The sequence below is a fragment of the Necator americanus genome, chromosome III (genome assembly GCF_031761385.1).
Source record: "Necator americanus strain Aroian chromosome III, whole genome shotgun sequence".
NCBI classification, from domain to species: Eukaryota; Metazoa; Nematoda; class Chromadorea; order Rhabditida; family Ancylostomatidae; genus Necator; species Necator americanus.
This window is the reverse complement of record NC_087373.1, coordinates 6,998,766-7,014,317: the sequence shown is the minus strand read 5'-3', so window position 1 is coordinate 7,014,317 and position 15,552 is coordinate 6,998,766. Positions and strand designations below refer to the sequence as shown.

At 40.3% G+C, this 15,552-nt stretch overlaps 3 protein-coding genes across 4 annotated transcripts; 2 read left to right on the top strand and 1 right to left on the bottom strand.

Moving 5' to 3' along the window:
* Positions 1 to 9: 9 nt before the first annotated feature.
* RB195_008815 (uncharacterized protein) lies at positions 10 to 5,461 on the bottom strand (the record flags this gene model as incomplete). The annotated part of the gene is made up of 5 exons (XM_064195508.1): positions 10 to 2,613; positions 2,761 to 3,095; positions 4,506 to 4,724; positions 5,226 to 5,324; positions 5,401 to 5,461. 5 exons carry the CDS (start codon positions 5,459 to 5,461, stop codon positions 10 to 12), a joined length of 3,318 nt encoding a protein of 1,105 aa, XP_064046653.1.
* Positions 5,462 to 8,648: 3,187 nt separating this feature from the next.
* RB195_008814 (uncharacterized protein) lies at positions 8,649 to 10,881 on the top strand (the record flags this gene model as incomplete). Its single annotated transcript, XM_064195507.1, has 5 exons — positions 8,649 to 8,660; positions 9,259 to 9,387; positions 9,506 to 9,610; positions 9,696 to 9,792; positions 10,730 to 10,881. The coding sequence occupies 5 exons, from the start codon at positions 8,649 to 8,651 to the stop codon at positions 10,879 to 10,881; spliced, it is 495 nt and encodes a 164-aa protein (XP_064046652.1).
* A 91-nt stretch (positions 10,882 to 10,972) lies between these two features.
* RB195_008813 (uncharacterized protein) lies at positions 10,973 to 15,199 on the top strand (the record flags this gene model as incomplete). 2 transcript variants are annotated; one of them, XM_064195505.1, is made up of 8 exons in its annotated part: positions 10,973 to 11,005; positions 12,949 to 13,004; positions 13,054 to 13,150; positions 13,218 to 13,376; positions 13,442 to 13,567; positions 14,619 to 14,720; positions 14,787 to 14,947; positions 15,043 to 15,199. In XM_064195505.1, the coding sequence occupies 8 exons, from the start codon at positions 10,973 to 10,975 to the stop codon at positions 15,197 to 15,199; spliced, it is 891 nt and encodes a 296-aa protein (XP_064046650.1). The 2 variants fall into 2 exon arrangements, with proteins under 2 accessions (XP_064046650.1, XP_064046651.1); XM_064195506.1 differs by lacking the exon at positions 10,973 to 11,005 and adding an exon at positions 11,503 to 11,517.
* Between the last annotated feature and the right edge of the window lie 353 nt (positions 15,200 to 15,552).

The following is a 15,552-nucleotide window of genomic DNA, read 5'->3' as shown; positions in this document are numbered from 1 at the left end:
AAAAGCGGATCACAGCGATTTTGGTTTCTTGCGACACAGACGCTTGCCATTCGGTCCAATAGGAGCTTTTTCTTTTTTCGGAAGGCCAAGCACTTCACGACAAGAATAATAGTAAGGGCTACATTTCCCATTTTTCCTAAAGCGTTCCAGCCCTATTCGTGCCATACTTCCTGCGTGGTCCTCTTTCATCGCTTTAGGATCAGCTGATGTATAGCATGCTTTACCTGATTGGCATTCCTCTTCGCTCTTTCCGATCTCGGCTCGTTTTTTCTGCTCAGTTGAGGCACGTTCTTCCTTTGTAGGTTTTTTGATTGCAGTATCTTCATCATCTTTTATTGATTCCTTGCGATCGTCGGCTGTTTTTGCACGTTGATCAGAAGGTTTGCGTTTCTCTTCAGTATCAGCCACCTCATCTGCAGCTGCGATAATACCTGCTTCCTTATAGCAGGATTTTTTATACTTGCATTGAAGCTGTTTCGATATTCCAGCCTTAAATACAATTCCTTGTTCCTCAGCTTCTTGTGGAGCTTTTATTTCAGGAAGTATGCCAGTTTCGTAGCATGACTTTCTGTACTTACACTCAAGCTTTTTGTCTGTTTCAGTTTTTTTACGAGCAGCAGTTAGAGCAATTGCTGCTTCTTCTTCTTCGATGACTTTTTCCATTTTTTCAATGTGTTCGGCAAAACGTGCAACAGGCGAACCCACAGTCTGTTCAATTTTTGGCCTTTTCCCACTTGCGTAACATGATTTTCTATACTTACAGTATTCCTTTGTCTCTTGTATTCCTTGTTGATGATGCATCTCGTCAATCATCTTTTTCATTGCTTCCTTTGCTCCTCCAAACATTTTACTTTTTTTCGGCGTTCCTGATACGTTCTGCGCTGTCTCTTCATCTTCAGATTTATTCTTTTCTTCCTTCTCTACTTCCTTCTCCTCAGCCTGTTTTGGTCGCGGTTTCACTTCCTTTTTCTTCCTTTGTTCTTTCGTTGTTGCTGGTTTTGGCGCTTCTGTTGGCTTTTCTCTTTCCGGTATTTCCGTAGTTTGTTTAGCTTGAGTAGATTCTTTCGCTGTTGCATCCTCAGTTGGCCTTCTACCCGTCTTTACTGGAGGAGCGGCTTTTTTAATGACTGGTTTCGGTTCATCTTGAGATTCCTCGACCTTCGCTTTCCTTGTTTTCCTCTGTTTCTTCGGCTGCATTTCTTTCTCTGGTGGTTCTGTCATTGCCGATTCCACTTCCTCTTCAACATTTGCATCTTGAACAATATCCTTAGGCGCCTGTTGTCTTGCTCTTCGTGATTTCCCTTTTTTGGTTTCACTGACGACTGGTTCTTTTTCCTTGTCAGCATCTTCTTCCTCTATCTTTTCCTGTTTTTCTGGAGATGCATCAACTTTGGCTTCTTTTAGTTTCGCCGATTCGACGTCTTTTCGTGAGGCTCCCCCTGCTGCTGCTCTCCTTGATGGCTTCCTCCAGTGTCCTAATTGCATCTCTCCGCGGAGACGTCGATGAAGTTTGGCTCGGCGTGCTTTTCTCCTCTTCACCTCCTTCTCGATCTGACGCCTCTTCCTGATAATTTTAATAGTGTCCACTGTTGCCGAATCGTGAATCTCGGCGTAGCACGATTTGCGATACTTGCAGAGCATCTTCAAATCCTGGACATTCGTAGGGATTACACTGCTCACCTCCCTCTGAATTGCCGCCTCCAACTTGGGATTGATTTCAGGCACGATGCCAGTTTCATAGCATGATTTTCGGTACTTACACTTTTCTTGTAAAGTGAGTTTCCGAGTTTCCACCTGCTCGTGCAAAGTGGTCAAATCAGCGATTGTATGTATGAAAATCTCCGGCTCAATCTCAGGTTTGACACCTGTCTCATAGCAACTTTTTCGATATTTACAGTAGACTTTCTTCTCGAGCTCCTCCAATTCGCTGTAGTTGATTTGTTTATTGACTGTATCTGCAGATTCCATGGAGAAAATTTTGATTGGGCTCGGTAATCTCCAAGCATCTTCTATTACCGGTTTTTGACCAGTCTCATAGCAACTCTTTCGATACTTACAGTTCAGTTTTTCTTGCAATTTCTCCTCTATTTCATCAAGTTTAGTCTTTACAACCTGGACTACAGGTCGTTTTGCAGCTTTTTCTTCGGCGTCCTTTACATCCTGGAGCGTTTTAGCAGCAATTTCTTTCAGTGTCTTCTTCTTTCCTTGTTGTGGCTTCTTTTTACTAGCAAGTACCATCTTCTTCTCTTTATCTGCTACCTTCTCACTGATGGGAATTCCTCGTTCATGATAGCAGGATACACGATATTTGCACAGGAATTTTTGATGTACAAGGTCGTCTTCGGAATCATATTCTATGGGTTCTTGGTGCACTTTAACTTCTTCTTCTACAGCTCTTTTCTTAAAAAGCCATCCGAGAAAACTGTCATCAATTTGGGGTTTTTCTCCAGTTTCATAGCAGGACTTACGATACTTGCAGAACATTTTCTTTTCTCCTTCTTTAAGTTCGTTAAATTCTTTTGTTTTCTTCTTCTTGGGAGGAGGAGTGATTACACCCTCTTCCATGATGTCCTCCATAATCTGATCCACGATTTCATCCACATTTTCTTCGAGCTGAAAAGAATAGTTCCTGTGGAAATCATAGAGATATGATAGAATTATGATCTCGGGAAAGAAAAAGAAAAAAAAAACGAAAGTGGTAGGAAATATTTTTGGTGTGAGAAGAAAAAAATGAAAAAAAAATGAATGGAATGTACTTACTTGGTGTTTATGGTGATGATGATGGTATTGATGTGGATGATGATGATGTTCATGGTGATGATGTTCATGCTGCCCATGATGTCGTTTTTCGCTACCCTTTGCCGCTGATACGAAGATATTTGGCATTAGGAGAACTGTTTGAGGCTCCTCCCAATTAGACTCCAATTTTGGCGCCGTGATCTCGTACAAATCGTCAAATTGGAGATTTGGTAACATGTTGGGTGAGGCTTCATTGCAGAAATACACTGCATTTGGTGATAGAATGACCGCATGACCACCGCTGAGGCATGAAGCACTTCGATTGAGGAGTGCACCTGTTTGGACAGCTGGATTCCCTAAAATAGATGCAGTTGTTTTGTAAACACTCTCGTGGGATTCCCAGATTAGTTATTTATGTAGTAAAATGCTGCTGAATGCTTGGAAGAGAAATTAGTCTGCAACGATAAGTTGCCTGCAGCTCTAACTAGTTTAAATTCAGAACACTTGGGACTGTTTTGAATTTAAACTCAGTTTAAATTCAGTCAAAACACATTGATGGACTTAAAAAACGGATCGGGGATAATTTAGCTGTTAGAAAGTGAACTACTCGGTTAAATCCAGGCAAGGGCAAAACGGAGCGCTGGTTAATGAACTCGATTTATCGGGTCGCGAGACACACTACGCTTTATGGTCCTCAAAAATTTATGTCTTCCAAAAAATATGACAGAAAAGTAATAGGAACTAATAATAATAGTAGAAAATAGGAACTTTTTCCTTCTTTTCTGTCACCGAACTCACTGGTCGAATAGTTGAAATGTAATGTGCAAGTAATTCGGTATTTTTGCGCTTTATCATTGGTTAGCGCCATAAATATTTGAAATACAGTATGTGAAGAACCAGTTTAAAATGGTTTTTGAAGAGTATTTGATAGTTTTTCATTGTTATGCAGATGTTTTCTCGCATTCTCATAACAGAGGCACTCTTTTTCCATATTGATTGCACATACATATTTTAGAAATCTCTAGATAGCTAATATTCTGATTCCTTAATGGACTCTTGACTAACATTTTCGAATTCATAACGAGATGTTTGATGTTCATTCCCTAGAACTTAGTGGTGTTTGACATCTTTTTTCTCTCTCTTGAGGATGTGAAAGCTCGTTAGTTCGATTTGTCTGCTTGCTGCTGAACAGCTGTTTGAAAAGTTTTGCACAACTTTTGCAGAGGAAGTTTGACAATCGATGCTGCTTGTGCTTAAGCGTCGACGAAAAACGCACTTCACAATGCAAATCTATCTAGATGTTTGTTAAGAGTGGCACAGGGTTATGGTAATATTAATGAAACCTCGTTTTTCCCGAATTTCGGTCGCCATATGAACGTATTCATTTTGAAAAAAAAAAGTAAAAGTGAAAAAATCATCTGTTATCCGTGAAATTAAGATTGGGAGCAGAAGAAATTAGCTCGGATAGTATTCACATATACTGGTTTCTACAGTATCTAAGGAGATACGAATTTTCTTAACTAACTTATTTTATACCATTTATTTGCGGTGATTGTGGATTTCAAAGTGGGATATTTTCGCTATGTGCTGATATTCAGCGCTGAATTGAACATTAAGAATGGGTTCGGCAAATTTTTACCGCGACCACCTATTAATTTTCTCTTGTCGTTAAAGGAGTAAATTTTTCTGGATTCTCTCATTAACAGTAATTTAAGTAAAGCTAAACGATGTTCATCAAAAATGAAAAAGAAGAGGATCAAACCAACCGATTTCAATAACGATTAGCGGCTTCTTTGTTTTCATGAATCTTTGAATGACGCTGAGATGGTCAAGACTCATCTCATCGGTGCCAAGATTTGTGAGGATCAACGTTGACACATTAGTAGGCATATCCAAATCATTCCATGTTTCCAGCAAATTATTGATTTCTGACGCAACTGGCATCGATACGCCATTTGTGAAGACAAATAGCGGAGTTTTTGAGCCTAAAGTGATTGATAAATTACCGTCAGTTAGTTGCTGCGAGGAACTTCAACTAAACCATCGATCAGCTAGGATCGATGGTAAAAATATGTACATTAATCAAATGTGGAGTTTGTGACGGCTGACACATCACGTCAACGGCTCGTGGGAATCATCCACTTCCACATCCCACGGATTTACACAGTTGGTTCGTTAGACGATTTGCAGATGTGCGTCTAGATACGATATGAAGGAAAAATGCGACCCTTTGCTCAAATCTAACAGCTATTGATTTTCTGTAATCGGACAGAGCAACTGTTAGAAAATGATTTGACATATGCTAATCGACGAGATAGTTGATGAGGTAAACATATGTCGATATAGAAACGGATATGTTGTCGCAAATACGCTGAGAAATACGAGAGAATACACTGCCTTCACAGGTATCTTCTTCTGTCGTCATCGCATGTGTAAGAGAAGAGTTTAAAGTTTGTTCGGATCGATGTCTAGCGATTATTATTTACCTTTGATGAGTTCCTCGTAAGAATCAACGAAAAAGCTGGCCAGTTGATGTTTGTACACATTATTGCTGGAGTGTCCAGTGATCAGCAAGGTTACACTTGCTATAACAAATAATATTTTATAATCTAAACATATATCGACGTAAATTTTCAAACGAAACACAACAACCGAACCAACCTGTGCTATCACTGATAACAAAGTTGAATATTAGTAGAAATAATGTAAATCGTCGAAACATAGTGTCGTGAGTTTTTCGCTAAGCAAAGTCACCGTCGTTCAACGTGGCGACATGCCTCGCACTGAGAAACCCCACAGCTGTCTTTCATCCGTCACGCCCACCAAATGTTTAGCTGAATCTATCGAATTGCGTGTACAAAGACACATGAATGTACTTTTGTTAAAGGCATCAGTCCACGAATCTGAGGTGGTACGGATTTCAGGTGGAGTATTCTAATAAAGGATAGTAGACTATGGAGAGGAGGGAGATTCTGTCCATTTCTTCCTAATTGCCGTAAAAACTGTCCGGATGATTCGGCGCCGCACAAGGCTGGTGCGCTCCAGATGAACTCCTTGTATAAAATAGCGCGCCAGAACGCCTGAAGCCATATCTTCCGGGCCGTTTTCTACGGTAATTAGAAAGAAATGGAAGGGACCACTCTTTTCTCCATAATCTACGATCCCGTTTACGAATACTCCACCTGAAATAAGTACCACCTCAGATTCGTGAGGTGATGCCTTCAAGGCGTTAACTACAAGGGAAATATTTATGGGAATATTTATTTATGTATTTATTTATTTATGGGAATTTTACAGTCTACCACCATAAAATAATTTGATGGCGTTTTTCTGTTGATATACCTACGAGTTTTTAGATGAAACCCTTTTTAGATGTTTCGGCTGTTTCCGCCATTTTCAAAGCCCTAAAAGATAGCCCTCGATTGGAACAATCTTACGTTTATTCCAAGTCCCACACCTTACGCTAATAAAGGTCCCATCTAATGACCTCATAGGAACACTAATAGAAAACAGAACTATGCCGATGTTCCAAGACACAAGAACATCTGGGCTAGTGGGAAAGTGGCATTGTACATTGAACACTGTGTTATACTTGACAATTTATGGCTTTAATAGCAGCGTGTAATTAAAAGTAATCAAATCGATTGCTGAATCGTTCGTGGAAAATTCAAATATGATCAGATTTGTTATTGTTCTGGAAGGGGAAATGTAAATATCCCTTCCAGAACAATGACATGTCAAGTTTTATGGCAATGAATTGGATATGAAGGCTCTGTTTGATGGATTCTTTCTATTCAAGTCCAATCCTATTTGGTTCTCAAAGATTTACAGGGAGAAGTAACTGACCTCGTGTTGTACTACTCTCTACTCCCTGTTTCCGCGGATAATTCGAGCAAGTTCAAAGCTTCTCTGTAGCCGGTGTGCAGTTGTTAAATTATATGCAAAAACGGAAAGAAATACATCGAAAGCACTGCACTTCCAAATAGTTTACGACCTCTGAGGCTTCTTCTGGGCTGCTCTGCACTTATTCGTTTTAATATTCTACAAAAATTCCTTGGATCTAATTTTCAAAGATAATGAAGCATTTCCCACGAGAAATTTCTACTGCAAACGCAATTCGCTCTGCAAAGAATTTTTTCTTCTCTGTTCTTACCACGCGGCTGCAATCGTAACCACGAATATTAAACGAAAGCCGCTTACTTTTTTCTATTATGTGCCCAACGTTTTCTCTTGTGTGCCACTCCACAGGGATGAAGAACACGAGGCGCCGACTTGTTCTTATTTCTGCACATTGCTTGTTTTCTTCGCCTCTCATCCCATCTCACGTAGCTAACAACGTCTGAGGTGTCAAAGCATATGGACTTTGAGTGATGTATGTCTTTGAGTCTTTGAGAACATCGTTAAAGTGTTAGGCACCGTTTTGCTAGTTATTAACACAGGCTAGTTGTGTATTTGGGGAGAACGGACGTACTTCTGGATAATGCTTAAGGGCAGCATACCACGAATCTGAGGTGGTGCGGATTTCAGGTAGAGTATTCGTATACGGGATAGTAGATTATGGAGAGGGGTGTGGTTCCGTCCATTTCTTCCTGATTGCCGTAAAAAACGGCCCGGAAGATGCGGCGCCGCACAGGGCTGGCACGCTCCTATCGAACTCCTTGTAGAAAATACTGCGCCGGAACGCTCGAAGCCGTATCTTCCGGGCCGTTTTCTACGGCAATTGGGAGGAAATGAACGGAATCACGCTCCTTCCCATAATCTACAACCTCGTATACGAATACTCCACCAGAAATCCGTACCACTCTAGATTCGTAAGGTGATGTCTTTAAGTATGTCATTGCGAAAAATGTTCGCTCACTAATTCTGCGAAATTTTCTGATCCTATGCAGTGTTTGTTTTGGGTAGGGTAAAAAGATAAGTAAATATTATTTTATCCAAAAATAGACCCATTTAAATATCTAGTAAATTTTATTAATGTGGAAACGTTGCTCCACATGGACCTTTACTCCGACGAAGTGATCCTTGACCGCCTCAGTGACGTAGAGAAGTTCATGAAAACGAGGAAAGGCTCTTAAACATGTGACATTCCACCACTGTAAATACCATGAATCATTAGTACATTTACCGGATCCAAGGAACCAATTAATACTAGTCACAAGATTAGTGTTAATTGGTTCCTTGGTCATAGTTAATGTTTGATGTGCTGTGGCACCCACTTTTCTCTCTGAAGAATCGTAAACAGTCATTTTTGAGTCGATGCTGAGTCCTTACAGAATGAGTGTAGTATTCAGTGGGCGAAGATGAATTGGTGAACTTGATTAATGCGGTCACAACTTGCGACACGATGGATTTGTTGTCCATGTTCTCGTGTTTTTAATGAAAAAGAAAGTAGACGTACAAAACAATCTGAAAAGTAGACTTCAAAATTCCACTTTAAAATGGATGAAGTCTTTTTTTACGATGGTTTTCTACGTCTATTGTTTTATTGATTAGTTGTACTGGTATAAGGATTTAGTTATAGTTTTTATATTCTGTGACAAAGCAGAATTTTAGGCAATCAACTGAATGTCGGTCAGTTGTCGCCATAACTCAAAGTTTTCTTCACATATGTTCGCCCAAATAACTTCCAACTAGCGCTCCTTTTTTTCCGGTGGCTGTTCGCCTAGTATACTTTCCGCGCCTAGGTAGTGTAACAGCAATCACTGTGGATGCAGCTTCGTACAGCTGCCTTTCCTTCATTCAATCCTTCAAGAATAACTTCATTTCTTCTCAGCTAACTCTTTCGAAGAAAAAAAAAACGGTTTTATGTGTATCTGAAATGTTTACCCGAAGTTAACCATCGGATAGGTGATGCCGTCAAGTGGTTAACACATAAAATGCTGCGGAAAACATTTGCACATAGTTTTATAATGATGACATTGGTGAGCCAGTGGAGTGGCTAGAACAAAATCCATAAATCATCTCCCTATATGTATCATCCATATTTGAGACTACCATACCGTAGTTGAGCTGAAGTTAGAGTCTTTTAGAGGGCTTGGGTTGTTTTTTTTCGCTTGGCATATCATGATTGTTTTATATTCTTCGGATTGTCTTGTTTAAAAAGACAACTTGAGGTTCTCCTCAATCCGTAATCGGTGATTTTCTTCTATATTCTGGATACGGTGATCAAATCCCAGAATTGAATGTTATATGTGAAGTCCTTTCACTGAACTCTTGTGATTCACGTTCGGGAAGTGCGTTTTGCTTATCTGCTGATCCTAAAATTGAAAGGACAGCTCATCCATTTTTTGTACCTATCACGTTATCTTCAAGTTCACTGAACAGTTGCTTGCTTCCTCCTCATCGTTTATATCCATTGTATGTTGCACTTGAGGTGAGCACACAGAACTTGTGACTTCCTGAGTTTGTTCTTCTACAGCCTCTAAGAGACAGCCGCACTAGTCAATATGTCCACTCATTGACAAGGATGTTAGTGCTATTGTGAGTGATTGCGATCGATCATGCGATTGTTTTTTGCAGGCGAAGAAGATCCAGGAATACAATCGCGCGGTAGCTCGACAAGTAGAGGAACGTGAATTGAGGGAGCGCCGCGAACGTGTTCGCAAGGCGCAAGAGGCGAACCGCAAAGCACAGGAGGAAGCCGCTAAGGTTTTTTTTAATTTAATCCTTTAACTGTTTAAATTCTCGGATGTAATTAATTTTTTAATTCCTTCGCAGTTCCAACACCAGTTCCTAGTAGTAGACAATTTGAACTAGTTAGTTTTAGTTTGCCGATGAAGATTTCGGAGGAATGGGTGGTGGAGACCCAACCGGAGGTCTGGGTTCAGTACTCAATGATCCAGAAGTTGCAGAAGCAATTAAGGATCCTGAGGTTCAGTTTGGTTATATATTTGGTGTTAATTATCGCTATAGTATATTGTTTTCTTAGATTTCAATTTCGTTCACCGTATTTTTAGGTCATGTCCGCCTTCTTGGATATCATGAACAATCCATCAAACCTGATGAAACATATGGGCAACCCGAAAGTGATGAAACTTATTGCTAAAATGAAAGGTTTGAGAATTTTATAGCTTCATATGGAGTTTTTTTTTTCATTGAGTTCTCTGAAAAGGTGGACAGAAATATTTGAAATTTTCAACGTTAAGCGTCATTTTTCGTTTATCCTTTCGTTTCGAAATTCTTGTTTTCCATGGTTCTAACTAGGATAAAAAAATTGCTGATAGGCCAAATGGAGCCCCCCTTGTTTGTTTTTGGGTTGTTGCTTACTGTTTATGGGATAAGTTTTACCAGAAACGATTTTGTCAGTGTTCTGCACTCTATGGTGCTCCACAATGAAAAATTCCAGTCTCATTTTTGCATCACTTCAAAAATTTAAGTACTTCTTCAATAGTTTCGAGTATTTACATTAGGTTGTTCGGCTAAAAGGAAGAGGAAAGGTTCAAAATGATGTTGTGTCTTGACCTTAAAAACACCATCTATTTTATTACGAATATCAAAATGGCTGTTTTTTCGCCTTACCATCGTCTTACCCTTATCACGTTATATGTAGGCGGTGCTTTAACCCAAGCTCACTTCTTGAGGCCTAAACCTTAGTATTTTTAGCCATGGTCTTAGCTAAATTCATGCAAGATATTTGAGAGTAGTGCTTCTTGGATTTAGGCCAACACTTAAATTTAACGTTAAGGCCGTTCTCTCTGGCTTCCCAACTAAACTAGTGCCGTGAAGGCAGTCTGCGAAATCCTATCCGCAGATAGCTGTCAAAAATAACATAGAACACTTTTTTGTCTCGAAATTGACAGTACCCTTAGGTCAACAATTTGCGCGAACCTCTCGAAAACTATGACATCACCTCAAGTCTGTTGTTATTCCTCTTTGAACATAGGAGGGGACGGTTGTGGCGTTGAAAATAAGAATTCGTGCTATTTAATTTTTTTTTTGCGAGACATTTTTTCCTTTACGTTTTGAATTTCCTTCAAATCTTTCTCTGCAGACATCAAGGCGCCTGGAATGGGTGGAATGTTTGGCGGTGGAGCGGCACCCGGTGGATGTCATATGGGTCCGAAATGTGGAGATTCAGGATGCGGTGGTGGTGGTTCCGCCTCCTCAGCACCACCTAAAGCTCCTGAACCTGACCTCGACTAAATGACCTTTCTTAATCTGATGTCTCGTAAACTGATTTCTTCTGCTGTTGACCATACTCTCAGTCTGTATTTGTCTCCGGTTATCTTTCTCAATGGGTAGTTTTGCTTTGATCCAGAGTATTAAAGTTAGTAGTTTAAGTTGTGTTGTTGTATAGCGATAACGACTCATTCCATTGCACTTTGACACTTACGGATTATGGGAAGAAACACGTATTTTGTAACACCTGTTGCCATTTTAAATGCACCATTAAATTTTTCGTGTTATCAGCCGATTTGTTGACGAGATTTGGATGTTTTCTAGTAGTTTTGCTGAACAATTGTAGAACATTTTCGATTACAAAAGTGCCAAGTGCTTTGGAATATACATGTTTATGTTTATCAGTTTTTTTTTTTATAAAGATTTGTTCATGGTTAGTATTAGTAGTTCGTTTTAGTTAAAAGTTGTTCCAAATCCGAATTAAATGCGTTGTTGACGTCTTGACGTTGTCGATAGAGGCGACACTCATGGTTTTTAGTTAGGTGGTGGAACTAGATCCGCTGGACTTCGATGATATCAACCCTTTTTTCGACTGTCTGTGGTATAGTTTTCCGGATGTGCTCCAGATTCAGAATTCAGACGGCTATGATTCAAGCTTCGGTCTGCCAGTGAGGTCAGATCATTTCATTATTGGTGTCAACTAAGTGATATGAAGTTCTAACAGCACTTTTTTTTGGAGGAAAGTAAGCCTACCTTATACGGCGGAGAGGTGAGCATTCAAGAGAGGGTTTCTCTAATTAAAAATAAAGCTAGAATAATTGACAAGTTGCAATAATTCTGCCAAATTGAAAGAGGGTCGGATTTTTACGCTTCTGAAATTGGGATATATTAGGGTAATCTGTCCAGGAAAGGATCCTAACAAACAGCGAGATTAGAAGCCGCCCTTTCCCAGCGTCGACGCAGTAGGAAGAAGGGAAACGCGAAAATCTTTTACAAGCCAGGTAAGAGTAGAGTAGGACTGCATTTGTTAGTTTACCCGATGATCCAACTCTTTTCAACAATCCGAGTAATGAAATGAAAATGCGTGAAGCGGATAGCTTCTACTCATTCTCGGCAGTGTAGAAACCTACTCGGACGCACTTATAGATACTCGAGTGGGCGAGTGTAGCGCAGTCGGCAAGACATTCGGCTATGACTTCACGATCGGTCGAAGGTTCGAATCCGCCATAGTGGCAGCGAAGCCCGTCATCCCCTCGGAGTCGATAAATTGATGCCAGACTTGTCTTGGAGGATGAAAACACTGACTTAATGCATCGGGTCGACCCCGCAAGTCACTGTATTGACCAGTTACACATTCGGAAACCTCAAGCGATTCTGAATTGAAGTGAACGTGGCGGCACACCCAAACGGATTAAAGGCATCACCTCACGAATCTGGAGTGGTACAGATTTCAGGTGGGCAATGCCTATACGGGGCCGAAGATGATGGACAGGAGGGTGATTCCGTCCATTTCTTCCTAATTGCCGTAAAAAAAAAAAACTGCCCGGAAGATGCGACGCGTGCACAAGGCTGGCGCGCTCCAACTCGTAGAAAATGGCGCGCCGGATCGCTCGAAGCTGCATCTTTCGAGCCGTTTTCTACGGCAATCAAGAAGAAATAGACGGAATCACCCTCCTGTTCATTATCTACGATCCCTTATAGGCATTGCCCACCTGATATCCGTACCACCCCAGATTCGTGGAGTGATGCCTTTAAACAAGACCAGGCACTTTTAATCCTTTATCCTATCCTTCTAGGAAATCCCTTCACTCCTTCATCACCTTGAGAGACGGTGACCTCCGCTACCATGAGCTCACTGAGACACGGTTTGCTGCAAGTCGCATGCTGTTTTCCTTGTAAGCAACCGAACTGCGTTTTTCAGTCAGCACTGACCCGATTTCTACGGTCATTCAAGAGAATTTATCCGAGTTCATGGATTTTTCAATCGTAAGACCAGTCCATGCTAAGGAAAGATAGAATAAACTTCTTGTCCATGTATCCTTACTGTGGATGTGATTTGCAGAGATCATTTATCATTTTATAATTTTGTAGATTTACACAGTAAGGCTCAGTGCCACCTACTCGCTGTACTCGTTCGGTCCTCCGATGTGAGCATTTCTCTCTGAATTCCGTACATACCGGAAGCAAATATTTCAGGGGAAGGCCCTCCGGAAATAAGAATGGAACGGAAAATGTTGATAGAGCATTTCGACAAGTAGAACGAATATCACGTAAAAGAGAACTGAATGTAGAGGTGAGAGAGTAGAAAAAACATTTTTTTTCTTCATCATTCTCATTTTATTCGTATGTAATATTTTCAGAAAAATGACACAATAATGTGTAATTTTAAAAGAAGCAAAAAATCCGAACAAGGATTACCACTATTTGATTTACCACTGCACGTTATAGAGAAAATTGTATCGAAACTATCACTTTCGGAAATGGCTACATTTAGACGCTGCTCACGACAAACAAAAGAGGTCCCATTACCGTACTCTATGTGATTTTTGAAGGGATTTCATTGAATTATCCGTAATCGATTCAGATAGTAGATGGTTACTGGCAACTTCAGAGATCACTTAAAACAGGTGTAGAAGAGCTCCATCAACTTTTTCCACATATTGACACAAAAAAATCACAGTTTGAAAGTTTATTCCATATTCGGCATGAGGTTTGTACATTAATAAAGGAATTTCCTTTTTTTCAGGGAATAAAAAGCAGGGCAAAAGAATCGTAGTAACAAGGAAGATGTCATACAACCAGCAGCATTCTTATTCCCAATTAGTCGTGGGTGAACCTTATCCGTATTTTCCGGGCCATTTTTTTACGGCAATTAAGAAGAAATGGACGGAATCACCCCCCTCTCCTTAATCTACGATCCCGTATACGAATACTCCACCTGAAATCCGTACCACCTCAGATCCGTGGGGTGATACATTTGAGCTGCACCCTATGAGCCAACCCTCCTTGACCTAGGAGGGTCCAGCTCTTCCCTATCGCACCTATGGCGCTCGTGTGATCAGAAGCGGTGAGATATTGAGTAGGATGAACGTGAAGCCCTCAAACTGGATCAGAATGTATTGGATGATCACCTTGATGGTTTCTGACCAGCCGAGGTCAGAAACCATCAAGACGATCGTCCAATACGAGGCACGCCTTTTTGTACACACTGCATTCCTCCAGCATCCTGTTTATTGATTTTACTTCGATAGGATAGTGAGAAGACTGCATTGATCTTCGACCGCTCGCTCGTGGATGCGGGGCGGGCGCAAGGGTGTGTGTTTTTACGTGTTTTCACGTGCCTCGTAGAAACAAACGTATTTTTCTACGTCCTACAGGACAATTAGGGGGAATCGAATGGGACCATGTTCACATTCGTGATCTACACCCTGAACTCTGTGTTCCCCAACAGGTTTTCGTACTACGTCAATTTCGTGATACGGTAAGAAAGAAACGAATGTGTCACCACACGGCAGCGTAACAACCATAAGAATCCCCAGCTGTGCTCGAAGTGCTCATCGAACACAAACGTGTAGCAGATCATTTCCACCTATGACTCCGACGCCGTACCCTGGCCGCTTCACCTCATCTGAGCGATCACACTTAGCGACCATACTTAGGGCAGATCCACAACCAACTGTTCATACTCGGGATCGCGTTCGCATTTTTTACACAGATTCTGACTGCAGTTTATTAAATTAAATCAAATCCTCTGATTTCAGCTTGGAAAATATCTTAGCATGTTACCGAAGAATCGTCTGTTAGAGGCTGATTTTAGTGGAGTTCGACGTTTTCACCACGAAATGATGGAAAGCATTTTGATTGTGAGTTTTGTTGAACTGGTTGATTCCTCCTCGATAGACCTTCCATTAATCTTTTTCTTTTTCCAGAAAAATCACCTTGATCCAAACATGGTATTCTCTGAAGTTACATGTATCTCATTTGCTCATTGTACAGTAAGTTGCGCCGATCTCGAATCACTATCATACTATACACAGAATCTGAAATCGCTAACAATTCCCGATCGATTGATCGATCACAAACAAGAAGGGTACGGGGTTTTCTTCTGCTATTTTTCTTTTTTTTTGCGCTATTTTTATTTTTTTTTCCTTATAAGAGCAGATAAGTGAACGTGGTAAATTTCAGTGAAGATGTTGATCCAAATCTAATACAATGCTATCGTACCATTCAAAGAAAAGGACTTATTGGGCATCGTTCAAAGCTGATTGCACATATTAAAACACTTTGGCCAGCTTTGACACAACTGACCTTCTGTAACAAAACATTGATACTCGATGAATAAACAAAATAAAGTCTGGAAGTATCCGAGAAAAACGTGTGATTTCTACCTAGTTAGGACCTTGTAGATGTCATGTTATTCACTTATCTATCCATTGATTTGAAATCACTACTTTAATATTAATTAAAAATTGATGACGAACCATTAGGTGCATCCTACAGGGATAGATCAACGCTGTTACCCATTATCCTCGAAATGAAAACAACACCAAGTGTTTCATATCCAGAGGAATTCTTCTCAATTTTTATAGACAAACAACAATTTATATAGTGTGAGCGAAGAGAAAAAAAGGGGAAATTTTTATTCTATTGAAAAGTCAAAGTTTCGACTTAATGTTCAAAAAATAGCAAAAAGAG